At 42.6% G+C, this 27181-nt stretch overlaps 5 protein-coding genes across 5 annotated transcripts; 4 read left to right on the forward strand and 1 right to left on the reverse strand.

Annotated features, from left to right (window-relative positions):
- Positions 1-2337: 2337 nt before the first annotated feature.
- On the forward strand, positions 2338-3272 carry LOC120421575 (histone H1.0-like). The gene is made up of 2 exons (XM_039584810.2): positions 2338-2485; positions 2549-3272. The coding sequence occupies exons 1-2, from the start codon at positions 2374-2376 to the stop codon at positions 3097-3099; spliced, it is 663 nt and encodes a 220-aa protein (XP_039440744.1). The 5' UTR covers positions 2338-2373; the 3' UTR covers positions 3100-3272.
- A 331-nt stretch (positions 3273-3603) lies between these two features.
- LOC120422184 (26S proteasome complex subunit SEM1) lies at positions 3604-4084 on the forward strand. Its single transcript, XM_039585563.2, has 2 exons — positions 3604-3812; positions 3878-4084. Exons 1-2 carry the CDS (start codon positions 3725-3727, stop codon positions 4006-4008), a joined length of 219 nt encoding a protein of 72 aa, XP_039441497.1. The 5' UTR covers positions 3604-3724; the 3' UTR covers positions 4009-4084.
- Positions 3878-5384, reverse strand: LOC120422175 (snRNA-activating protein complex subunit 3). The gene is made up of 2 exons (XM_039585554.2): positions 4477-5384; positions 3878-4417 (listed from the first exon to the last, which is right to left on the reverse strand). Exons 1-2 carry the CDS (start codon positions 5305-5307, stop codon positions 4079-4081), a joined length of 1170 nt encoding a protein of 389 aa, XP_039441488.1. The 5' UTR covers positions 5308-5384; the 3' UTR covers positions 3878-4078.
- A 10240-nt stretch (positions 5385-15624) lies between these two features.
- Positions 15625-17943, forward strand: LOC120421221 (zinc finger and SCAN domain-containing protein 20-like). Its single transcript, XM_039584426.2, has 2 exons — positions 15625-16351; positions 16826-17943. Exons 1-2 carry the CDS (start codon positions 16208-16210, stop codon positions 17888-17890), a joined length of 1209 nt encoding a protein of 402 aa, XP_039440360.1. The 5' UTR covers positions 15625-16207; the 3' UTR covers positions 17891-17943.
- Positions 17944-19384: 1441 nt separating this feature from the next.
- Positions 19385-23081, forward strand: LOC120421162 (ubiquitin thioesterase trabid). The gene is made up of 6 exons (XM_039584359.2): positions 19385-19721; positions 19847-20182; positions 20246-21637; positions 21701-22157; positions 22210-22358; positions 22424-23081. The coding sequence occupies exons 2-6, from the start codon at positions 19968-19970 to the stop codon at positions 22440-22442; spliced, it is 2232 nt and encodes a 743-aa protein (XP_039440293.1). The 5' UTR covers positions 19385-19721; positions 19847-19967; the 3' UTR covers positions 22443-23081.
- Positions 23082-27181: the final 4100 nt, after the last annotated feature.

A 27181-nucleotide genomic window follows, 5' to 3' on the forward strand; every position in this document is an offset into this window, starting at 1 on the left:
CTCAAGCAGCTTGAAGGAGTAGCACTGGAAACCGGATATGCATCAGGAGGGGAAGGGCTCAGACGGTGTGCGTACTTGCCTGACTGTGACGACTGGAAGACCCCGACTCTACTTCCGGCAGCAGGATCGGGATGACTAAGATGAACGCTGGCTGCGGACTGCGCGACTGTGCCGGAGAGAGTCGGGGCTTCCTCGGTACTTTGGGTCGTGCATCCCGATGTCAAGCGGCAGCCGAATACTGGAGCTAGTGATCCATTGGGGCCGGCGCCCCGTCTGAGTTCCCCGAGCGGGGTGTCAAAAACGGTTCAACGTCGCGATTGTCAGGATTGGGGCTGGCAGAACCTGATGGTGTGAGAGTGATCGGTATGGTCGCGAGAGACAGCATTGGTTTTTTTGCCCGTTGTCCATCACCATTGCTCGGCGAAGAAGATTTTCGTTGCAGGTCCTCAAATTCTCTAAAGCCGCAGTTGCCAGGCCAGATTGCTGGGTTTAGAATCGCCGCCTTGTGTCCAAGATTCACCGCGACTTTGAACGAGATGAACGGTAGAGTTAGCGGATCGACCCCCTTTTTGACCAATGCGGTCACTTGAACCAGTTCGTTCTGACCGATGGCATTTTTCACGAGTCCTTCCACTTGTGTAGCAGTCGTGTGGTTGGCGAAGCGTGTCACGTACAGCCGGAACAGACTTTCTTCTGGGGGGATGCAAGTGACACTTGCACTCGCTACTTCGTTCGTCCCAAACACCAAGGGCTTCGGCGGAACAGGATTGGAATCACGGGTACGTTTCGGAGTAGGCTTATTCCTTGGCGTACCTAATTTATTGGCAGTTGGTGTTAGGCTGCTGACGCGCTTGGAGAGCAGCAGCAGCTGCTTCCCATTCTCAGTGATCAGGTCCCGCAGCTCGGAGTTTTTGCGGTCTAGTTCATCCTGCATGTGGTCGACCGCATCGCCGCCGAATGTTGTACAATTGTTTGGATTATTGGGACTTAAGAGTTTTTCGCTGAGCTTCAAGTTGGAAATACTACGTCGGCTATGGTACCCTTATGTTTTAACAATAGCTGTTCCGAAAAATCCTTACCATATGGCGAAAAGTTATATTTCTCCATGAATTGTTGAACAATTGTTTGAATCATCGGGACTTAAGAAAATTTTCGCTAAAATTCATTTTTGGCTCAATCATACAAAAACTGTTTGAAATAATACCAAACATATGAGGAATAATTATATCGTACCATGCAATTGTTTCAATTATTAGGACTTAGGAAATTTAGGAAATTTTCCGCTTAGGTTTCTTTGACTAAATCATACCGAGTATCATAACTTTTATCATACCGGCTTCAGTACTATTATGTTCTAACAATAGAGCTTTATGACGTTTCGCGTACGCACACTAGCTCACCATCTGATTTTGCTGGCCGGACAAAATTTAACCTCAATCTTTTTCGTGTACATACACGCAATACATGCGCACGTAGAAACCTCTATCCAGATTTTTAAACGAAAATGGCGTTCGATTGATGAACGCCCGAAATGTCAAAATCACACAGTGATACCAACATTACGAAAAAATTGTGCCATGGCATGACATCCACATTTTTTTTCTAATGTTGGTGCTACTGCGCGATTTTGACATTTCGAACGTTTACCATTCGAACGCCATCTTCGCTTAAAAACCTGGATAGCTGTTTCGAACCATCCTAATCGTATGATGGCCTATCTACAATCACTTAACATAGAAAATTTCACTTAGCTTAGGAGTTTGAATCAATGGAAATGAATCTGATCTTCTACAATGAAAAGGAATAAAATTAGAAACTTGACGTATGGTTTGGAAAATTTCAAAATCTACGGTAAGTTGACGTTTCCATATCAAAGGTAAACAAACAACTGCATAGCAACGTATATCAGCCCAGCAAATTTTCTAAGTTGATTGTGGATGACGGCCGTAAGTTGTGTGCATTTTCTAAGTTTTACTTTACTTAACTATTCTAAGCTAAGTGATTGTAGATAGGCCATGACGAATAGATACCGTTCATTAAATTGTAGGAAAAAAAATCAACCATTCGAATATGTCAAGATAAGTGTAACAATTCGGGAAATAGTACCATTTTAATTTTGTTATATGGTCGTGACATTATATCAACAATATCACAAATGGTAACCATACCAGAAATAATTTTCTTATGATTTCGACAGTTTCACCTTTGGTATTTGATTATGCGGGTTTAGTACGCAATTCAACCCTAAATACGATATCAGTGTACCTTTCCTTCAAAACGTGTACTGCGTTACGTAATTCGTGTACGATCTCTTCGTTTTGTTGTTGTTATGGCAACACTGCAAAGGCTTCAAATTCAACGCTCCACGCCACCATGTTTTTTTTCATTCCTGTTTGTGATCTCGATTCGTCCAGTTCGTTAACTCGTGTTCTCTCCCGTCTCCAACTTTGTGCGACTCGTCTGAACATGTCTGCGAAAGAAAAAAGTAAGTATTCCTAGAAGAAAACTGCTGAACTGAAAATTCTCAATGAAAATTTTAAAACTTCAGCCGCAAAATTGCCCAAGAAGGCCGGCGGATCGCCAGTGAAGCCGGCGATGCTGACTAAGATCGTGGCCGCTTTGATAAAATCAGAGCTAAAAGAGCGGGTCATGAAGACCAAAGGGATGGCAATCGTCCCATCCATCTCCAACTGGATCGAGTCAAAGTGGGCCGATAAACCCGCCAAGCACCTGCTCCGCTCGAGTGTCGAGCGCGGGATCCAGAACGGCCTGCTGCAGCGGCCAAACAACGCACGCACTGGCCTCAATGGATCGATCAAAATACATCCGAAGTTTGCGAAGCTGCTGGCCGAGCGGGGCACTTCCGGGGACAATCCGAAGGAGGTCGCAAATGCCATCACGGCGTTCAACAAGCGCTCTCCGTCGCCCGAACCGGAGGCACCGAAGCCGAAGAAGAAAGCAGCTGCCGCCACGGTGAAGAAGCCAAAGGCCGACTTCCCGGTGGCTAAGAAGAAACCGGCGGCAGGAGCCGGGACCGGCAAGAAGCGGCCGGCCAAGGCTCAGGAGGACGAACCCAAGGCGAAGAAAGCCAAGAAGTAGCCGCTTGGCGACTTGACTCTGAGAGGAACATTTGTTGATTAATTTTTTTTCGTTGTTATTTCACGCTCCGGCCATTCGCAAAAGTGAATCGAGAAGCCGCGAAGTGTTCGTTGATTGAAATCGTTTTAGAGAAAAATAAACGCAGCTGCAATTTTTGGACGATTATCATTAAAGCGTTGTACTAAATTGTATGCAACTTTGCGTGCAACATTCCGGAATTTTCCAGCATGAGATGGCGCATGGGATTTTAAGCGGGACGCAAACCATTCGCAGAAGTGAGACATTAAAATCTTGATACGAAAAAAAATTATTTAAGATTTTATCGGTCTTGTTTCTGCGTTGCGGTTCCAATTTGAAGGGACTTTATAATTTAGTTTTATTTTTTACAATTCTCTTGTAAAATAATACAAATAATTTTCGTTGCATTATTCGCCATTTTCAAACCATCGGATAGTTTTAGTACAAAAACCAGTTTTAGAACACGATACTGTCACTCCCAAATTGCCCGTCATTGACATAAAAACATTTTCCATCGTAAGCAGCGTCCTAGCTGTTTTGTGCCAGAAATTCAAAGTTTTTGCCAATTTACGCTCATTTCCGGTGATAAAACAGCATTACCAGCACCATGGCCGACAAGGAGAACAAGGAAAAGTCCAAGGTTGACCTCGGTCTGCTCGAGGAAGATGACGAATTCGAGGAGTTCCCCGCCGAAGGTAAACCTAACCTGCTTCCGGACCAGAGCGGGGCATGATTTGACAACTTTTGCCGTTTCTTACAGACTGGGCCGGCACCAAAGAGGACGAGGAAGAGCTGAGCGTCTGGGAGGACAACTGGGACGATGACAACGTGGAGGATGACTTTAACCAGCAACTTCGGGCCCAGCTGGAGAAGCAAAAGCCAAGCAACTAGGCTGGGATTGTGATTGTATTTGCTTTTATTGATTAAGCACTGGAATAAAAAGAACATTGTCTACTAAACTCTACAACCGCACGTCCATTTCTACGTCGTCGTCCTTGACGGCAATTTTCGTGCCCAGAAACCGGAAGGCCTCGAACCGTCCGATCTTGACTCCATCCCGGTAGTGGTACGACTCGTAGCAAACCTGGCAGACGTAGGCCGGATCGAAAATGTGTTGGTCACTATTTTTGACGATGAAATTGGCCTCGCAGTGGCCACAGATGTTGCACGGAATGGAGCGAGGGAACGCGTACGAGTTCAGGATGGGGTAACGCCGGCGGACCAGCAAATCGCTGCTCGCCAGCAGCCGGCAATTGGAAATGACGAAAATGTGCTCGCAGTTGCCGTGATGTTGGTAAACCTGAAGAAGCAATCAACTTTGAAATGCAAGGTCAGTTTGGAATATTAAAGCAAACCCACCTGCGGATAACCCAACCGGAACTGCAAATCCTCAAACTTGGCCTCTTCCATGAGTTTGGTTTTCAACTCGCCGATGCTCTTCTGGCGCTTGGCCCACGTCTGGATCACTTCCGAGTAGTCCATGTTGGCGGGATTCCGCATGTCGTTGTAGAACGTGTCGTGGATGAAGAAAAAGCCCGGATCGGCCGCGTCCGCCGACTTGGGTTCCGCCTCTTCTGCCGCGTGTGGATTGGCACTGATGTCGTAAAACGGACCCAAATCGCACTGGCAGTAGATTTTGTCCCGCAGTTCCGTCAGGGTCTGCGAACCGAGCACGTAAAATTCCTGATGAAACTTGGGATGACCGAGCCGGACGCCCGTTTTGTACTTGAACGGTTCGTAGAACCGGATCTCCAGCACTATCTCGCTGAACGGGTACAGGTCCGTTTCTTCCCGCCGCGGAATAAACGTGTATTTGTGCTTGTTGTAACGAATCCGACAGTCCAGATTCTTCCGCAGACGGCCCGTTATTTTAATCGCGTTTTGTACGCAATTAAACCGCAGGGCCTTCTCGGTGATTTCAACCGGTTTCATGACGTTCTGCAGCCTAGCCGGATGGAAGTTCGTAATCCGGAAGTCTTTGATGCTGGACAAATTCCGATCCAAATCAACGGATTGCAGGAGCTCATTGAACTGGTGCTCGGAACCATTGAAACTCATCGCAGCTGGAATATCTCCCTCGGAGGTAGGAACGGTGGTCAATCCGGCTGGAAGCAATTCCGACTGATACTCGAGAAGAGCATCTTTGACCGAAATTATCTTTGTGTTTTTTGGCTTGTAAATTTCCTCCATTTCGCTTGAAATCTTAAAACTTGTTTTGATTGAGTCAAAACATTAAACAAAGGTTCTGTTTATTTTTAACCTTTTTTAACTGAAGACGATTTTTAACTTTTGTACTAAAAATCCAAAAACACCAGCTGACGCAAACAAAGCGTCAAATTTTGACGTTCAAACTTTTGTTTTCAAGAAATCAACACTGAAAGAAAGGAACATAGCAATATCACATGTTTTGCACATGAATCTACCCCATACGACTTAGCATGTGAATGTCATGTGTAATTCTCTTGAAAAAAATCCATCGCCTTAACCGGCAAATCTAAATACAAAACACGTGAATTTAACGTGAATGCTCACATGGCTTTTGAATGGTGTGCACATGAATTTCAAATGGTTTTGTAGTATAAATGCACTGGCTTTCCAGTGATTTTCATGTGAGCTGAATATTGCATATAATTTTCGATTTATTTTAAAATAAGTTTTACTACGATTATAAGGTTTATTCAACACGTTTTGTTTATTAATACATGATATAAATAATAATTACAAATTATTCGAATCAAAACAACCAGATCATCGATCTTTGTATGCACTTCACTTAATACTTTCCCTAAAAAAAAATGGAATAAACAGTACAAGATCGGCGTCGACGGCACAGTTCACTGGTAGCAGATTCCGGTACCGCTTGTGTTGGTATCGCTGCACCAGCAGGAACCGTTACTTGAAGCCGTGAAACTGCTTGACGGCGGTTCTCGGAGGCCTCCACCGACTCGACCTTGATGAACTCGATCGCGTGCCCTTGGGCACGGTGACGAGAAGCCATGTCGCCCAGCACCGCGTCACGAAACTGCCGACGGTTGTTGTGTGTTCCGGAACGCGAATCGTACCGCAGCCAGATTTCGAAGTTAAGCGTCAGGAGCCAACTTTTAGCCGAAGTTTTTATTCCTGAAATTTCATTGCCGAATGTTAGCATTTATGTAATTTTTCAATTTTCACTGTTTACATACTTACCAACAAGTTCTAGTACGATTTAATTTAAGTTTTACACACAAAAATATCAATTCTTTTGTAAAAGAATTAATTTAATAAAACAAGACGCAAATTGGACCGTCTTCGTCCGTCGCCATCTTACGAATAAGAAATTTTTCATCCAACACCTTCAAGAACCAAAACATTTCAATCTCACGTGATTTTCGCTATGAAATCAAGGGAAAAGTCGAATAGGGCAAATCCAAGTGAAATTCTATTGAATCCAAAGTGAACACCAAGCGAAAAAAGATTGAAAAAAATCTCGCTTGCGATCAGCTGATTTCAAATGATTATCACATAAATGTCACATGAAAAACACATCTAAGTCAAGGGAAAAGCATGGCAAATTATCGTGTTGATTTTTGGAGCAGCTCACGTGAAAAAGCACATGAATTTGCTTTGTGGGATTTTTTCAGTGAAGTTCGTGTTGATGGTGCTACACGCAAAGCCGACATTAGTCTTTTAAGACTTAAAATTAGGCTTTATCGAACCTAACCGTGTTAAGTCTTTTTAAGCCTAATGATGGGTTAGTCTTAAAAAGACTAGTTTCGTTTTAGTACGAAAAAGGCTAAATTTTAAGCTTAATGTTATCGTCAAAAAGCCTAAATTTTAGGCTTTTTCGAGAATGCGAGGGGATCAAAGCGGACAGATAAGTGCAGTGCTTCTGGGGACGCGCAGTCCTATTTTTTTTTCGTGATAATTTTCGTCTCTTTTGTGTCGCTGTTTGTGTGCATGGGGTGATTGGTCATAATAATTGAATAATGCCTTCATAAGTGCAGTGCTTCTGGGGACGTACAGTCCGGTTTTTTCGCGATAATTTTCGTCGTAAATGATCGTAAAAATTTATTCCAACTTTCAGTTTTAGTATTAATTCATCAATCTATCGATTTTATGAAGAGTAAAGCGTCATTTATTTACTATTTTTGAAATTTGCTCGCGTTATCTAAATTTTACAAACAGTAAAAATATATTGATAAGTCCAGCCCATAGCGCTACTGCTCGGTTGGCACGCGTTCGATTAAAACAAACTTTTTTAAATAATCAATTATTTATCTTTCCGCAGCCGGCTGCCTAAGATTTAAAATTTCAACCGATAAACAAAATGCTCATGGTCACATCACTGCCACTCGTGAATCCTGACCTCATACCCATCTACTAACCCCCTCAAAACTCATGTGATACTTTGTCGGAGAAGCAGTCGATTGGGCGGTCTCTATCACTCAAGTATCGGACTAACATTCCCATCCACTTCCCCGTGACCCTACCACTGCCCAGTTAACTCAATCCGAATTCTGAAACGGAATCTATTTAGAATCGTATACAAATTCCGTTTCAAACGCAACAACCGGTTCCGTGTTCGAACCGGTTGTTGCGTTTGAAACGGAATTTGTGTACGATTCTAATTAGATTCCGTTTCAGAATTCGGATTGATTTGACTGGGTGGTCGTGGCCGGCGCCGGTATTGATCAGCATGATAGGGGCCTTTGAGAAGTTGCGAAGCGAGGAAAGATAGCACCCACTCATCTTCCACGGCTCGTGGATGTAACTTCTGGAGGTCCTGGTCAATAACGGAGTAGCAACTGCGGGTGGGCACCTATGCTTATGCTTATGCTTATGCTAATGCGAGGGGATCAAAGCGGACATAATCCAAGATGGCGGAACTTGATTAAGACTTATTTTTAGGCCTAAAAAGACTTATTTATAGGTTTAAAAGACTTATTTTTAGGCTTTTGCAAGAAATGGGAGGGGATCAAAGCGGACATAATCCAAGATGGCGGAACTTGATTAAGTCTTATTTTTAGGCCTAAAAAGACTTATTTATAGGTTTAAAAGACTTATTTTTAGGCTTTTGAAGGAAATGGGAGGGGATCAAAGCGGACATAATCCAAGATGGCGGAACTTGATTAAGACTTATTTTTAGGCCTAAAAAGACTTATTTATAGGTTTAAAAGACTTATTTTTAGGCTTTTGCAAGAAATGGGAGGGGATCAAAGCGTACATAATCCACAAGGTTGCAAAAAAATCATTTCGAGCGAATAACGATTGCCTGAAGAAAGGTCCTCTGAGTATGCTTTGATCTCTTCTTTCCTGACTGCCACTTGATCGCTGAGTGTGGCAGAGACGAATAAAAATTTGAATGATTGGGTTTAGTCGTCAACTTGCTGCGATCTGATTATAATTTTCCCCATTTAACACCAGCAGTCATGGGTTGTTATAATCGTCGCTTGTGCACTTGACGAATGACAGTTAGTCGTGGCAATTTAAGAATAAAGATTGTTCTCAGCAGTCTTATTCGTGAGGTGAAACAGGCAGCGATTAATCGCAAAATTAATTATAGTCGTCGGATTTTCAACACTGATAATCCAAGATGGCGGAACTGGATAAAGACTTATTTTTAGGCCTAAAAAGACTTATTTAAAGGTTTAAAAGACTAATTTTTAGGCTTTTGCAGGAAATGGGAGGGGATCAAAGCGGACATAATCCAAGATGGCGGAACTTGATTAAGACTTATTTTTAGGCTTAAAAATACTTATTTATAGGTTTAAAAGACTAATTTTTAGGCTTTTGCAGGAAATGGGAAAGGATCAAAGCGGACATAATCCAAGATGGCGGAACTTGATTAAGACTTATTTTATGCCTGAAATGCCTAGGGGATCAAAATGGCGGGAATAAACGGTAGAAAATAAAATATTGTTATATATTATCTAATTTTTAATAAAAAATGTGTTTATTCGGTGATTCGGTAATTTCGGAATACGACGGATTTACGGATGAGTACAGCTTTTACCTGAAAATAAAAAATCAATCTTTTGAAGATGAGTTGTGAGAGTTTGATAGTTAGCATTAGCATTAGCATTAGCATTTGGAGGACGCCCCACCACCGGAAGGCTCCTCAACGCTTATCCCACTGTTTGGTCTGGTTGTGTTAGACCCTCATCCAAGGGGGTTGACACTCGGTCATTCTGGAATAATTCCGGGTTAATTCTGGAATGACTGGAATGACGAGGATGATTCTGGCAAAAATGAGCAAGTGCAGATAACAGTGTGGCTGTCATAATATTTATCTTTCAGAATCAAAACATTTGTTGGTGCTGGGTGCTGTGGAAGGGGAGTCTGCGGTTGTTCTGTGGACCGTGCCGTTTAGATCCGGAGAAACAACTGGACTGACATGTTTTGGCCTACACTAGTGTCTGACTGAGCGAACCGACCCGAAAACAATCCGGGTATTGGCCACGAGGTTGGCAGGATCGGCGAACGAGAGTTGGAGTTTGAGGAGGAGTCAGTTTTGGCGACGTGTGTATTGATCGGTATTAGATTCTTGGCGGAGGGCGCACTCTTGACAGGTTCCTGCCACGGTTCTTCAAGGAGGTGTTAGATGACAGAGTGAAATATATTCTTCCGGACAAAACCCGCCTTCTGGTGGCCGCGCTGGATCTGTACTTTCTGTAGATTGCGGGACGCAGTTCAGGATAAAATAAAGAATGAAGATTTGGATCTGCTGAGTCCTTGGCTGAGTCTCTTCAGCGGGTTTAAACAGAGTCTGCTCAGTTTCGCGAATAGGAAATACAGTTGCAGAGGGTCAGGAAAGATTTGACGGTGGCGGAGGCAGGAGTAGGGAGCGAGACAGGGCCAACTCGTACAACAGGCGGATGTTCAGCTGTTTTTGCGGAGGGTGGTGGGGAGAATGAATTTGCGGCAGTAGCCGGAGATCTTCTGGCCGATTTCTCCCAGACTTTTCCCAGGTTTCTGCCTTTAGTTGAGTTCGGTTATATGGTTACATTATTTTAGGTCAGATCAGATTAGGTCAGATTTTAACGGATGGACGACTTGGGCAAGATTTTGAGCGTATATTTTGGCTAGGTTCCGGCGTATTTCGGGGACACGTTTTCTTCTAATTTTTGTTTTGGATTTATTTTTATTTTTTTTTTAGATACAAGTATGAAGCTTAATCACTTGATTTTTTTAGAATTACATCAAACTGAATTGGGAGTTATTGCGATTGCTGGGGTTTCCTGCGTGATGGTGCGACTGCGGTGAAAATGTTCCACCAACTTATGCTGGGAAGTTGCAGAAGGTTCCAAATCAGTTTGAAGGGTCCGGGACTGAGTCAGGTTTCCAGAACGGTGTTCAGCTTCAGAACCAGGACGGAATGGTTGACTCCCATTTCGTTGCGACCTACGGACCGGATAATCCAAACCAGCTGGCTTCTTGATGGCTTCCTTGTAGAGGGTGAGGGAAGGGGGGCGTTGGTTCGGAATGCAGCTTCCTCACCAACTAACGCGTCGACTGCTACCTGAGGGGAATTTCACGCGGCTGATTGTGTTAAAGCTTGGGCATTGCCAACGCCGTGCCGGCTTATCCAGATCCTGTAGTCGGTTATCAGTTTCAGGTAGTACACGAGCCGGTTGGACTCTCAGTGCGGCCTGGTGATCTCGGAATGGTAGTGCTGCAGCAGGGTCGTCGTTCGGAGAAGTGGAACGCAAGGCCGCTGCAAATGCTTCTCCAGGGTGAGCTTCGTGCAGGGCAATGTTCCACTGCTGCCGTTCGCGGTGGACTCGCCGTCACCGTCTGTCGCTGTGATCGATCATGGGGCACTTTCGAGACAGGTTTGTGCATAGCAGGTTGAGGTTGACCTTGAGGATTCTGATAGAGTAGGCTGAAAAAAGAGGGTGATAATCCATATCAAGAATATCCAGCTAATGCTGAGATGTACTACTAACAAACTTACTTTGATCCAAATGCAGCGCACACATGTCGTTCAGCAGGTTCGGAGGTTGTACCGAACCGGCGGCCGTCGCCAATCCTGAACTGCTGGTTTCCTCTTTCAGCCGTTTTCACCCACATTCGGAGATTCGTCGTTGAACGTGGGCAGGGGGACGATGCGGTCATATTTGGGGTTGTAGCGTGAGGGAGCCTCCTCGTTGAATAACTTGGGAGGTTCATGGGAGCGTGGAGATGGCCAAGGAGAAGAGGGATTGGATAGTGACTGGTATTTTTCGTGTTGTTCCGGTACGTGTTCCGTACCAAGGGCGGACGGGTGGTCCGCCTGCCGGCTCTACCATCTGTCGTTCATCAGGGCATCCAGGAAACCTACATCGCGAGAGCTGTCTGCAATTTGCGTATGACAAACTTGCTCTTCTGAGAACAATCGCGCGGCTGTTGGGGTGAATCGGGATCATGTGCTCCGGGCGGGTCTTCTCTCACGTGTTTCTGGTCAATCGCTAATCGAGCTCTGTAAATAGAGATTTTATGAAAGAACCATAAACTATCAACGACCAACTTCTGTTCACCCATTGATTCTCACATTCCACGCAATGTTTGTTCGTATATCACCGTCGGCCGTCGTCCGTCAATGTCTGTCCTGCACTTCGACGGTCTTGATCTGCGTCTTGGGCCGAGCCTTGCCGCCTTCCTCGCGTCTTCGACTGGCTAAGATATTCCGGCCAGTTCTTGCCCGTGTTTCCCTCCTCGTGTATGAGCTGGTACGATGGCCACTTTGCTGCCGGGCTTCAGCTTCTGGCTGAGTTCTTCGAAGTCATTCACACTCTTGAGTGTCTTCAGATGATCATAGACGGCCAGCGGCACCGTGTCGAACACCAGCAAGTTTTCGGCCACGCCCCGTCGCCAGTAGACGCTCGTCGTACTTGATCCCGGTCCCAGTCAGGAAGACCTTCCGGTTGGCCACGTCGATCGGCTACACCTCGTAACTTTTCGCGATGCCCACTCCTCCGTTCGACGCTTCGGCCAGCTTCGTTGGATCGATGTAGAGATCGTCCGGCTCATAGGAGATGCTCCGTTCGCTGTCGTTCCACTACTTGTACTTTAGCGGTTCCATTTCCGGGTTGAGCATGGTTCGTTGAAGGGTGGCGGTTGCATTTGCGGCATCACGGCTTCGTTGTTGATGGCCAGCACTTTGGCCGTCACGTCGTGACCCTAGATAGCGCGGAGGGCGGAGAAGCTTGCAGATCTGCCGTCAGTCCGCGGGTCGAGCACCGCGTTGGGAGGGGTCCTGGGATGAGGCAGAGTGGCGCTGTTTGACTGCTGCTGGTGGGTTTTTCGTCGGAAGGGCCAGCCTCCCGCTGTTACCGCAATGACCCGCCGGATTGTTTATGGAGTGTTGTTCCTTTGACGGAGAAGGTAACGATGGACGTGCCGGAGATGTATTGTTCAATCAAGTTCCTGAAAGAGAAATCGTTGTTAAGAGCATCTAACTTGTAAATAAAGGAAAAAACTTCGAATGTGAACAGATTCACACTTGGAACTGGGAACCAGGAGAGCCTGCTCCGCGGCTTCTTTTCCCCCGCAAAAGTGGCCACCACTGTGGCTATCCTCTCCGATCAGTGGTAGCCCAATCCGACGTCCCCCAGTCGTCGTCGCCACTTATTCCAAGTTACGGTGGACTGTAGCAACCACCACCCGTCCCATTTTGTCGTGCCCACACATTTCACTGCGACCGACGACGGAACATACGATGCAACCTACGGGAACACGGATTTTTTGGCCCTGAGAAGGATTTTTGCCGTTTGTTTACGTTTCGGCACAAAAAATGCAATGACATTTCCCAGCTCAACACGCAAAATTTATATTAGGAAGAATCAGAAAAATTGGCATCATTCCAACATCATTCTGGTTTCATTCTGGAATGAACGGAATGATTCGAATGAAAATATTTGATGTGTCAACCCCCTTGCCCTCATCCGGAACAATAATCCAACACGGGAGATACCATGTCTTCATCTTTTGATGAGTGTGTAATACAGCCCAGGGCATAAGGGGGTCCACGCCGGGTCCAAGCTATCCTCGGGGAAATGAAGGAATGTTAGTAAACACCTATCTAAAGTGCGCAGGGACCCCTACGTCACCTTAGTGGTATAGATGTTTGTAGGGTGGTTTTGGACTCAATGTTAGTAGGAGAGGTAGAACCCTAGGATATACCCCGAAAGGTATTGCGGGCGAATCAATTAGAGTTAGTTTTTTTATTATTAAACTTATACTTGTGACTGTATAGTATAAAAGATGCATGATTTATTTTTTTATATTTTAAGCCACGGCAGATATAACGCGACGAAGCCGTGTATGATTAAATTGACTGTAGTATTACTAAACTAACCATTCATTCCTGTAAAAGCAATGCTGATTAAACACAGTTTTAACATGTCTGCTGTTAAACTCAAGCTACCGACTGTAAGAGTAATTTATATTTTATATTTTCCTTTAAATTATTATGTGTTTAAGCGGAATTCGAGGTTATAAATGATTTAACGCATAGTTGGAATCTTGATTTTAAACTCTTACAGCGATGCAGAGTAAATATTAATTATTTATTTATTTATTTATTTATTTTATTTAAATGTAAGAGTTATAAGTTGAATTAATACGACCGATTCAAAAATTATAATTAGTTATTTTTTTATGGGTAATGGGTTTAATCAGCATATTAAATATACATATAATATACATATCGAATATAATGGAAAGTCCTCAAATTTTTTTTCGAACGAAATAATCAAAATAAACAAATTGCTGAATAGGTGACATCGAGCTTTGAAATCCCAATCCCTTCTTTCAACGACATTCACACATAGGAGATCTCTGTCAATTCAATACGAATTCTGAAACGGAACCTAATCAGATTCCGTTTCAGAACTCGAAATGAACTGACTGGGTCTGATCGTTGTGCATCAGATACCTAAGTGTGTGCTCAACATGGAGCGAACTCACCGAGAATGTCACACCAATACATCGGCCCTGTTGGTTCGACCGCCTTCACACTCTGCCAGAGACGGATGACGATGATGACGATGACGACACAGCGCGGCATGATGACAGCAGATAATGAGCACCAACACCAAGCTCCTCTCTCTCTAAAGCTAAAGCGGGGAGCGCTTTCAACACAATTTCGGCAAAAAAGGCCACACCGCCAAGCTTTCTCTCTCATTTCACTTCACTCGCCCCTTCTCCTCCCCGCACATCCAGAGTCAACAGAGCGCGCGTGTATTTCACAACCACCCTGTACACTCTTCTTCACAAAAAGCACTTCTCCCGCTCGCCCAGCCGCTACAACAACATCAACACCTCTCTCTCTCTCTCTCGTCGCGTCCCGTCATCGACAAACCAATACACACATAGAGTTATCTACGTGTGCATGTATTGCGTGTACGTACACGAAAAAGATTGAGGTTAAATTTTGTCCGACCAGCAAAATCAAATGGTGCGCTAGTGTGCGTACGCGAAACGTCATAAAGCTCTATAGATGAACCAAAAGCTTCCCACCGCTGTGGCGTACACTAATACAACTGAAATGCATCGAAAAGATGTTTCAGAGCTCAGCGACGCCATTCCAAGAACCAAAACAAATTCACTGAATAATGCACTTATCTGACGGAATTCAGCAAAAACTCCATCTTTCCCGAATGGACGGAACACTTTTTCGGCAATGAAAACACTTTTTGATCCGAAAACCCGAATATAAACGGTAAAAAAAACGAAAAGAATCGAGCGCGACTTCCAGCAAGACCACGTCCGGGCAGTGTTGCCAGTCTCACCATGAGAGTTTGATAGTTATTTAAAAATTAGGTTATTTCATTTAGGAGTTTAGCTCAGAACTGGATTGGCGTAGTTTGACAAGTTCAATTTTTCGAAGATCTGACTTTAAGAATTTAAGAATTTAAGAATTTAAGAATTTAAGAATTTAAGAATTTAAGAATTTAAGAATTTAAGAATTTAAGAATTTAAGAATTTAAGAATTTAAGAATTTAAGAATTTAAGAATTTAAGAATTTAAGAATTTAAGAATTTAAGAATTTAAGAATTTAAGAATTTAAGAATTTAAGAATTTAAGAATTTAAGAATTTAAGAATTTAAGAATTTAAGAATTTAAGAATTTAAGAATTTAAGAATTTAAGAATTTAAGAATTTAAGAATTTGAGAATTTAAGAATTTAAGAATTTAAGAATTTAAGAATTTAAGAATTTAAGAATTTTTGAATTTTTGAATTTTTGAATTTTTGAATTTTTGAATTTTTGAATTTTTGAATTTTTGAATTTTTGAAGAATTTTTGAAGTTTTGATTTTTTGAATTTTTGAATTTTCGAATTTTTGAATTTTTGAATTTTTGAATTTTTGAATTTTTGAATTTTTGAATTTTTAAATTTTTGAATTTTTGAATTTTTGAATTTTTGAATTTTTGAATTTTAGAATTCAGCACAACACATTCACACAGAATTCGCACAACACATTCACACACCACTACCTCCACCATCACCGTAACCACTTCTGACGCTTGTGCTCTCCCACTTCCCTTGTCCTTTTGAACTACCACTTTGTTTTTTTTTCAATCTCCGGCGGATTGATTCCGAAATGTTCCGCCGTCTCTTACCGCACTCAAAATTCACCTCCTCCAGCAGGCGACACCACGATGCGCCACTGCCGCCGGGAGTTGAATTCAACACCCGGCTTTTAATCCGCCTCCTCTCCCTCCTTTACTGGTGGACCGCTATCCACCGCGGAAACACTTATCCGCTAGCTCGTTCACTTTGACCGGTTCTTCCGGCAGATAAGGCACCACAACTTACCTTGCACCTGGCCAACCTGGTCGAAATCCTCCCGCACTCCAACAAGCACCAACAACAACCGACCTGGATCAAAAAAAATCTGATTTGACATGTCAAATCGTGAACCAAAGTTTATAGTACAGAAAAGCCTTAAATTTAGTCTTTTTCTAAGTTTTGCACTAAGTTCTAAAAAAAAGCCTAAAATTTAGGCCCAAAAAAAGACTAATTTTTAGGCCTTTTTCTGACAACACTGACCGAACTTCAAAAAAGGCTAAAAATAAGTCTTTAAAGACTAATGCCGGTTTTCCGTGTACAATTTCCATAATTCAAAAACATGAATCAAGTTACACCAGAACCATTTGCGCGGAATTTGCTAATTTGTCGCGTTTGTGAAGCCCCGGAAGATTTGCAGCCGCTTTTCAGTTCTGATATCGAAAGCGATCTTGCCGCGAAAATGGTTTGTTGTGCTTCAGTCCAGGTGAGTTCACTTTTGCATAGGTAGGGTGAGGTGTCTTATATGCAACCTAGCCACTTTCTACGAATTTAGCTTAAATTTGAGATTTTATTGTTCACAACGATAAAGTTTATTTTTCTGAATACAATGACCCTTTGTACGACCGCAAAGGTTTTGAAATGGATTTTTAAATCAATTTAAAAAAATAACATCGCGGCTTTTCTTGACAGAAAAGGTCTTACTTGACAGCTCGTTTCAAGGGGACTATAGTTGATCTATCGAAAAAGTGTTGTCTTGTCAATATTTTGTTTGCATTGTAATTAAAAAAATATGATCAGAAATGGTTTTTAATCGTGTATTTTTACCGCTGTACATAAAAATTTACATAGGGCTTTAGGTCCCTATTAGTCTTGATAAAACCTTCGTTAGCAAATTCGTCCTGACATCAAGTTCAAATTGTCAGAATAAAATTGCTAAAACTTAAATTAAATCTTTCAGATTTCCCAGAACGATGGTCTTCCGCAGCATCTTTGCAGCACCTGTCGCAACGATTTGGAGGCAGCTTATGCTTTTCGCGTACGCTGTGAATGTGCCGATTCCAACTTCCGCAAGCTTCTGAGTCTCAAATCAGAACCGTTCGCAGAAGACGGCGACATCAAAGAGGACAAAACCGCCACTTTCGAGGAAGACATAGATTCGGACGCTCCCATCAGTGAGCTTCTGCCAAAATCGGACACAGATTTGCTTGACGACCCAAGCAGTTTTCACGAAGAGCAAGAAGCCAGTGACACCGGTGAAAAGGACTCGGAGGTATTTACTTGTGAAACTTGCGGTAAAGTGCTCTCTACATTCCAACAGTACCGAGCGCATGTAAAAACCAAACATGAACAACCTCGCAAATTAACCGAAGCGCCAAAGAAATTTGGTTGTGACAAATGTTCGCTAGAGTTCAAATGCCAAAGTGCTTATCAACGTCATATTTCGGCAGTGCATGAAAAACGAAGAGATTATCTGTGCAAAATTTGTGGCGAAGCATTCGCGGAAAAGTACGGGCTACGATCGCATCAAACAGTTCACGCGGACGAGCGCTATCCGTGTTCCAAGTGTCCGTCGACGTTCAAGTGGAAGCGCAGCTTGATTCACCATGAACAGTTGCATCTGCCGCCGGAAGAGCGGGATCCAAAGCTGGTGAAGAAATATAAGCCGAGCAAAAAGAAATATATCTGTTCGTTTTGCGGGAAAATTTCCAACAACATTTCCTGTCACGTTGTGCACGAACGTTGGCACACGGATGAACGGCCTTATAACTGCGTGACGTGCTCCAAGAAATTCCGCACAAGCACGCAACTGAGGAAACATGAACTAACTCATACCAATACAAGATCCTATGAGTGCCAAGAGTGCCATAAATGCTTTAGGCAGAAATCACATCTTGTGACTCATACCTTAGTTCATACACAGGAGAAAAATCATGTTTGTAATATTTGTTCAAAGGCGTTTTCATTGAAGGCTTCTCTCCGAGCTCACATGAAGTCACATGATATTTTTGTGGCAAATAAGTGATAAGATAAGGACAAGTTTCGAGCGTGCAAGCAGTGAAATAATATAAAGAATCGTTTTGATGAATGAATAAATGGTTTCATGAAAGATTATTGAAATGAAATTTGATTTGTGAAAACTTCCTTGTTTTAGACATAACACTGACCTACAAAAACGACTGTGGAAGCAAAAAGTTTGGGGTCTCCAAAATCATTTGGGTCCTAAAATGAAGCTTAGATTGCTGATATTATTGTTTACAGCGAAAAGCTTATTTTTCTGAGTACAATGACCATTTGTACGACCACAAAGAGTTTGAAATGGATTTTTAAATCAATTTTGAAAAATTAACCTCGCGGTCCTTCTTGACAGAAAAGCTCCTACTTGACAGCTCGTTCCAAGGGGACCATAGCTAATCCATCGTAAAAATGTTGTCTCGTAAAAAAAATTATTTGCATTAAAATGAAAAAAAGTGATCAGAAATGGTTTTTAATCGTGTTTTTTTTACAAAAAAAAGCAAAGCAATCCACTTTAACGACCCCCGGGTCTTTTGTGGGCTCTGTTGCAAGTTTCTACTCATTTCTAGGCATTCGAAGGTTATGTGTGGTGAGTCACTCAAAACCTCTTTTACGCAAATAGACCGACGTTTTACTTCCCCATCCGATAGAAGGCGTGGTCAGGCAAATCTCGTCTCGAAAAATGCTTTTTACCGTTGTACATAAAAATTGACATAGGGCTTTAGTACCCAATTAGATAATTTTTAATGGTTTATATGGTATGTATTCGTCCGTGGTATGTATGTTTACGAACAGCAGAACAAAGGAGAGGGAGCGTTTTCTTGGGGATTTTATTCACCCTCTCTGGCTTGCTTTCGCTGCCGCTGTTGCCCATTTGAAATTTTTCTTGACCGATTCCTTCCGAAGTGCATACACCGCTAAAAGCAAGAAACCACGTGCTCGGAAATCGTCAAACAATGGGGTTGTTCTGGGTCCTAAAATTAAGCTTAAATTGCTGACTAGATTGCTGATATTATTGTTCACAACAATTAAGATTATTTTTATGAATATAATGACGCTTTGTACGGCTACAAAGGGTTTGAAATGGAGTTTTAAAACAATTTGTCAGCTTGACAGCTCATTCTAAATGGACCATAGTTTATCTATTGTAAAATGTTGCCTTGCCAATTTATTTTGTTTGTATCAAAATAAAAAAAAGTGATCATAAATGGGTTTTAAGCGTCTTTTTGGTCGCTGTAAATAACAATTGGAATAGTGCTTTAGGACCCAATTATAAATATAAGTTTGGTTTTGGTGGCTTAGAGCTTTTCAATTGGAATACGTTCGAATGAATTAGCGGTCATTCGAATTAACGAATCTGCTCTGTATTTAATTTTAAAATTTTAGTCAAATAAAGGTACATCTACCCTGCCTTTTGTACTAAACCCGCCTCGCGTTGCGCAAGTGTGTGCGTGCGTGTGTTGCTGTACTAAACTTACGTAAATCTGTCAAACGAGGAAAATTTTGTGTGTTTTCTCGCGAAAAAAAAAGTTCGAGCCTGGCATCAAGATGGTGATTTGAGTGGTGGCGAATTATTTGGACTGGTCCGCGCGAACCTCGATTATGCTTAATTTCCGGACGATTAAGCTACGGTTCGGACTCCGATTGCGGTGCTGAAAACACGGACACTGGCGGCCAGGCGCGTCGGGAGAATCTAGTGTGGGGTGTTTTTTTTTTTTGAAAGTTCGCGAGTGACCTAGAAGAGGAAGCTGAAATTTTGTATTTCCTTCTTTTTTGGTGGGAGGATTGGACTATCTTTGCGAGGAATTTGGCAAACATTCGGATAATTTGGCGATTTTGGGGTGAGCTTTGCAGGATTTCCTATTTTGTTTTGCTTTTGTTGGACTATTTTTAGTGTTTGTTGATGGTGCGATTGCAAAACAATTTCTAAATTTTTTATTGCTTTTTTTTTCTCTCTTTTACTCAGGATAGAGGATTGCCAAACAAAATCATTTCTCTCTGTTGATGGTTTCGGTTGTGCTGGTGCTGCGGTTTTATGTTAAATAATCAACAGAAGAGAACAGCAGCGGCACTGATACTGAGTGGCTATGTCGGATCAGTCGTCCTCGTCTAAAGAGCCGAAGCCACAACAGGATGACGAAACCAACAGACGGAACGAGCGACCCTTGCCTACGGATGGTGCACCGCAGACCCAGCTACAGAAGTGGTCCTGCGAGTACTGCACCTACGAAAACTTTCCCCAGTCCCTGAAGTGCACCATGTGCAAGGGACAGAAGCCACTGCTGAACGAGGACATTTTTCGGTAAGTTGTGTTGCGAGATGTTCGACTTTCTTGAAATTAGTAATTTTTTGGTTTTTCTTACAGCCTAAGTCCAACGCAGCAGCTCAGCACAAAGAAACGATCTACGGTGAACCTCGCCAGCGGACCATCGACGCGGTTTCCGGTGGACGAGCACGGCGATGACGACGAGGAGGAGCAAAAGTGGTGCTGCGGAGGTTGTACTTACCTGAATCTGCCCGAAGCGAAGCGTTGTTCGCAGTGTAACGGCAAGCGGCGGGAGGATGTGGACCTGTTTGGGCCATCGACGGCAAAGGGTGGAGTGATATCTCAGTACGAAAGTTTGAGCGATCAGATGAACGCTCTCAACATTCGTCGCAATTCGGTGGACGGCGATTCGGGGGATCGGTTCTCGAGGCCACCTTCGGAAGATGGCCGACGGAGGAACAATTCGCCCACGAACCGCCAGGCGGAAACTGCCAAAGAGTGTGATCCCAGCGGTGGCGGTGCTAAGGGATCGTCCTCTCCGGTGGGCACGTGCACCCGGTCGTCGTCGGCCAGCGGTGGAAAATGGTTCTGCTCGGTGTGTACTTATGAAAACTGGCCCAAATCGATCAAGTGTTCAATGTGTCTCCATCCGCGTGAGACCAACAGTGGCCGGAACAGTCAGGCGTCTGCCAAGCACTCTCCCGAGCACGAGGATAACGTCGCGAGCAACATTGTGCTAAACAACAAGCGAAATCAACAGATGGCTCGCGAGCAGGAACCAGCCAACAATATGGACGTTTACCAGCAGGAGCGTTACATGCGCCAGTTGAGGCGGCAACCCGATTGGCAGTGGCTGAATGCGTGCATTGGAATTGCGGAGAACAACGTCGGCGCCGTGGAGGCCTTTTTGGCGTGCGGCGGCGAACCCAGTCGAATGCTCACGCCGGCGGAGGTCAATCTGCTGAACAACAACGATATAGCGTTCGACGTGGGTCACACTTTGATCCATCTGGCGATACGGTTTCACCGCGACGAAATGTTACCACTGCTGCTTACGCAAATTTCCGGCTCCGGACCTGGCATTAAGCGGGTACCGTCGTACGTGGCACCAGATCTGGCCAGCGACATCCGGCGCCACTTTGCCGTGCTGTTACGGATCCGGAAAGCTTCCTTCAGTTGCCAGTACGTGAACGAACACGCGACCTTCTCGCTGCCGGCCGACATCGAAGAACTGCCACTGGCACTGCAGGAACAGCTCTACGAAGAACTGCTCGATCGGGATGCACAAAAACAGCTCGAAATACCACCGCCGGCGCTCAACTGGTCCCTGGAAATCACCGAACGGCTCGGCTCTCGGCTGATGGTGCTGTGGAACCGGAGCGCCGGAGATTGTCTGCTCGACTCGGCCATGCAGGCCACGTGGGGCGTTTTCGATCGTGATAACACACTGCGAAGGGCGCTCGCCGACAGCCTGCATCAGTGTGACCACTAGTAAGTACGAAACAGACTCAAACTGTTCAGAGGTCTAACTAAACAATCCCTTCCCTCCAACAGCTTCTACCCCCGCTGGAAGGAGAACGAAATTTTCCAGGCAGCGCTGCTTCACTACACCGTTTCGGAAGCCCAACTCGAGGAAGACTGGGGCACGCTGCTTTCGCTCGCTAGTCAGCCCGGCTCGTCGCTGGAGCAGTTGCACATTTTCGCCCTGGCTCACATTCTCCGCCGGCCGATTATCGTCTACGGTGTCAAATGCGTTAAGAGCTTCCGCGGCGAAGATATCGGCTACGCGCGCTTCGAGGGCGTCTACCTGCCGCTGCTGTGGGAGCAAAGCTTCTGCATAACGTCGCCGATCGCACTCGGTTACACGCGGGGCCACTTTAGTGCGCTCGTGCCGACGGAACCGTACTCGCGGATCGATGCCGCCCGGGACGAGCGGGAAGACATTACCTTCCTGCCGCTGATGGACTGCGAGCTGAAGCTGCTGCCTATTCACTTTTTGAATAGCAATGAGGTGAGTTTTGAGTCGTCCTCTTGAACTGAACTTCAATTTCATTGCTTTCTAGATTGGCCGCGAAGAATCCATCATGCGCCAATGGCTCGAAGTGTGCGAAACCGAGGGAGGCCTCCTGGTCGCCCAGCAAAAACTGCATAAACGTCCACTGTTAGTCGCCCAGATGCTGGAGGAATGGCTGAACCATTATCGAAGAATAGCGTAAGAATGTTACCAACTTGAAACACACAGCGAAATTCTAACAAACACCTTCAATTTCTTTCCAGTATTTCGAGGCTTTTTTAAACAATTCGCTTTGCTCGGGTCGTTGATGAAGATTTTAGCCTGAAACATAATTTTAAAAGCGCGCGTAGAAAGCTTTCTCCATCGATGCAGTAAACTCAAATTAAATGTCGCAAAATCACACTCACACATACACAAACACGCATCAACCCGCACCGACATCGAACGTCAATTATCACAGCTTGGTCAGCGGCACCGAATTCGTACGACAAAGTTAGCACAAAATAAGCTCCAGCAAATCGCAACAACGACACTTTTTGCCACCCTCCTCCGCAATAGGATACCCAAAACAATTATTGAACATAATTCGCGGTTTTTACTCCCACCAACAACAACAGCAACAACAACTAGAGAGAAAGGCAGGCAGGCGAATTGAACCAGTTAAAAACTCCACGCTGCACTTGTACTTTACAATTTGAAAAATTGCTAAAATACCAAGCCAACTAATCCAGATAGATTAAATCTATGAGTACACTCGAACACAGAGCTCTGTTATGTTTGTTAAGTTTTATATCAGAATGATCGTTTTTTTTTTCTTCGGGACTCAACTTTGGTGTGTAAATAATACATTCAATTGAATTGCAGGTAAGTTAGTTGTAAAAACAAAATGACAAAATAAATTATTTTTCATGGTCCAACGTTTGCACGTTTTGTTATTGTGTGCCGAAAGTTTCATGACGGGTTTGTTTATTTTTTTTACAGACTTGCTGTGGAACAATTTGATCTGCTAGTGCTCAATATCACTTCCGGTAAGTCTTTCTTGATTTCGTTAATTTGAATGTCTTATTATAAAGTTTTATCAAAATTATAAATCAACTCTTGACTGTAATTTAGCGTGAGCTGTCGTAACATAAAAGTAACACAAGCAAAAACTTTTCAAAAATAGCTGGAAAATATGCTACAAATAGCAATACTGCCGTTCTGGCACTAAATCGAAACGAGCGATTTTCACTCCCGCCGCACTTTTTCTCTCCGCCTTTTTCCGTAAAGTACGGTATGCTGATCGGAAGGAACGCGATCAAGAAATGTTGCGTGTTCTTTTCGTGACCCCCCCAAGAAAAGTTGACAGTTCGGTATGAGCGCGATTGACGGTGTGCGCGCTTGAGGTTCTTTCGAGGAAAAAATAAAAAGATTTAAAACATTCAAAAGTTAAAATTAAATCAGAATTAAATAGATTCAAAATGCAGGCCAAGTGCGAATGATTCTGATGATATCTCTTCAGTTGACGCTCAGGCGAGGAACATCCTGGAAGGAGCGTCACTGACTACGTCCGTAGTCCTGTTAGATCTTTCTTGATCAGGACAGTATAGCTCTGGTTCCTTGCAAGTGTCCTATTTTCTTACCTCCACGTTGGCTTGGTTTTCATGATGACCTAGCTGGTGGCCTGTGGAAACGGATCGTAAACCTTTGACCAGCGAGGGTCAGAGTCGAGACGGCTAGAAGAAAGGGGCGCGTCAATGTGGGAAAGGGAAGTAATTTGTGATTGTAGACGGTATTGTTTAGATTCGCAGTATGTTGAGTCAACTGCTGTGGATGTACCTGAACGTTGCAGAACGGGGTTTCCTCTCTCCTTTCCATTTCCAGCTACCATCTATCATCTGTTTATTTTGTTTCACTGATTTTCTTAAACGGCTTTGGTTTATTATCCTCCATTTGATTTCGATTTTACTTATTTGATTCTCTTATTTCTCAACGCTTTTCCACTCTATTTTACTAATTGATGCTGCTGCAACAAACTGTCTGCTTTCCCTTAATTTGGCAGAGATGTCAATTTTGTTTATCATGTGCCTTTTCTTTATTTATCTATTTCAATAATTTCTCATCTTCCCTGTAAATTGCCCTCAATACAATCTAAGCATGTTTGTTACCTCTATTTATTAACTATTGTTAATTTCTTTATCTTCTTCATAAATTACTATCTTTCTTTTACTATTGATTCTTTACATAGTATATTTCTTTCACTGTCCATTGTTTTGAAACTTCACCTTTTTCTTAAGCAAGTGAGGTTCGAGCCCTGACTCAATTTATGAAATGATTAAAGGATTAACGCAAATATTACTATTGTACTTTTGAAAAACTTTTATAAAATGCTTAGGACCAAAATATTGTAACAAAACACCGCGACAAAAGAAATAGCAACAGATAAACACGACTCAACAATAAAGAAGATTTCAGGAGAAAACAATACACAGTAAATAACAATTAGTTTTTGAATTCAAACTAAAAATATAACAGTTTTTGCTTTATGAAAGTTGATAGGCACACTATAAATGGTTAGGCGCTTATACTTACATCAAACCCTACGTAATGTACCACCCCCGGCCGAGTTAAAATGCGTAACCGGAAAAGAAGGTGTGCATGCCTGGCACGAACACTCAAAGCGTGTTCTAGCGTGTTGCTCGTACTGACTCAGAGCAAGGGTGAGATGTAGGTGTAAGGGCAGTGCGTGTTCGTCGGGAACCTGGTGCATAAGATCGGTCAAGGCCCGTTCTTACACTGAAAATTGCGAATTGCGAATTGCGAATTAAATAGATTCAAAATGTTCATTCAAAAACTTTTAACAACAATTATGAACAAAATTAAGAAATCAATAATTGAAAATTTCTTAAAAAAAAAAAACAAAAAATTAGAAATTCTTCAATTCTGAAACTAGAAAAACTAAAATTAAAAATAATATGTAATTATGAAATAAGGTAATCAAAAATTATGTAATCATGAAATAAGGAAATCAAAATTAGGATGTTAGGAAGTTAGGAAATTTGGAAATGAGGAAATGAAGAAGTTAGGAAATCAGGAAATTAGAAAGTTAGGAAATTAGGAAACTAGGAAATTAGGAGTTTAGGAAGTTAGGAAGTTAAGAAATTTGTAAATATGTAAATTAGGAAATTAGGATATTCGGAAACAAGGAAATTAGTAAATTTGGAAATTATAAAACAAGGCTGGTACAAATGATTTTTTCTTGAATTCTTAAATTCTTAAATTCTTAAATTCTTAAATTCTTAAATTCTTAAATTTTTAAATTCTTAAATTCTTAAATTCTTAATTTCTTAAATTCTTAAATTCTTAAATTCTTAAGTTCATAAATTCTTAAATTCTTTAATTCTTTAATTCTTCAATTCTTAAATTCTTAAATCCTGCAATTTCCAAAATTTCAGATTTTTGTTGAAATTTTCTTTATTATTTAAAAAAAATTGTTATTTGAAATTTCTGAAATGTTAGTTTTTCATATTTTTGAATTTGTTGTTTGGTTTGATTTCAAAATTTCAGATTATTATTGTATTTTTAGTAAAAACATAGATATTTGTATGATTATTGTCAAGTTTAATTTCACTCCGATTTACTTCATTTTGGACCCGCGAGTGTGGATCAATCGGACAGCGCAGGGGACTCATAATCCAGAGGTAGCTGTTTGGTACTAGCAATAAATAGTTGGTGACACGATGGCCGACATCTATTAAGACAACTCCATTTCGACCAAAAAAACTAAATCTGCCCTTTTAATTTCAATATTCTGCTTTTTAAGATTCGGCGGGAATTTTAAATATTTTTATACCCAATACAAAATTATTAAAACGTTTGTAATTATCAGTCGCATTCAAAATGGAAAATTACAATTCTTTGATTTTTTCATCAAAACATATTACAAACAAGCACCGCGCGAAGAAACGTCAAACGCAATCTTTCCGTTTCTGTTACTTTTCAGCTGCGTACCGCTTAAGAAAAATCTTTTCGTGACCCTTTTCTTGACCGTTTCTTGGGCGTTTTTTTATATGGAGTTTTGCGTTCCTTCCGATCAGCATACCAGCCTTATGTAAGGTATGCACTTCGGAAGAAACCGGTCAAGAAAAATTTCAAATGGGAAACAGCGGCAGCGCAAGCAAGTCAGAGAGGGTGAAGAAAAGCCCCAAGAAAACGTTCCCTCTCCTTTGTTCTGCTGTTCGTAAAGCTGTTTCTTTACTTCTTTCCTTCCGATCTGCAGACTAGCCTTTAAAAAAACAAATATCGGTAGTTATCCGCCAATTTAGAGGAGAGTGGGAGACTAGATTCCCGGGTACACTTGATCCCTTAGCTGTGTTCTAGAAAGTTGTGCAAAAGAGTGGATTTTCATAACTCCGGAATTCATGTTCTTGAGTTCATGTTACCGGTTACCGTTATCCGTTTATTTTTGAAAAAGCAACTCAGGAAAATGCTTGATATCACGAAATTAATTATGTACGCCAAAGCGTCAGTTTTGACTGTCCAAAACGTTCTGATTTTATTGTAATCGAAAAGTCCCCCAGAGCCTCACACATTAGGTACTGAGGTTTTGCTTATTGAGCTTTAATGGCGGCGTGTTAAACGAAGTTTAGCTTTGTTCGCAGTTTGGATAAATGTTGTCAGCTGTGCTGATGATGTTGGTGGCGTCGATCAGTTATGCGAAAATCAATTTCCGTAACTCTTGAATTGTTTGTTAAACTTTTCAACTACAAAACCCTCACGCATTTGACTTTAAATTTATCGTCATACTATGTTTACAATCTAAAGCTAAATTATTCACTCTACAGCATTGCCTTGGCGTTCTCGATTGCGAGATTCCTACTCGAAACTAGGTGTCCGAAGGCTTGATTGTTAAGGCAATTGCAAACCTCTTTTTACACCTAAGCTTCCAACCACCACGGGATTCGAACTGACGACCTTTGGATTGTTATAGTCCAACTGCCTACCAGCGACTCCACCGAGGCAGGACCCAGGGAGATGACTCC

The sequence above is a fragment of the Culex pipiens genome, chromosome 3 (assembly GCF_016801865.2).
Source record: "Culex pipiens pallens isolate TS chromosome 3, TS_CPP_V2, whole genome shotgun sequence".
NCBI classification, from domain to species: domain Eukaryota; kingdom Metazoa; phylum Arthropoda; class Insecta; order Diptera; family Culicidae; genus Culex; species Culex pipiens.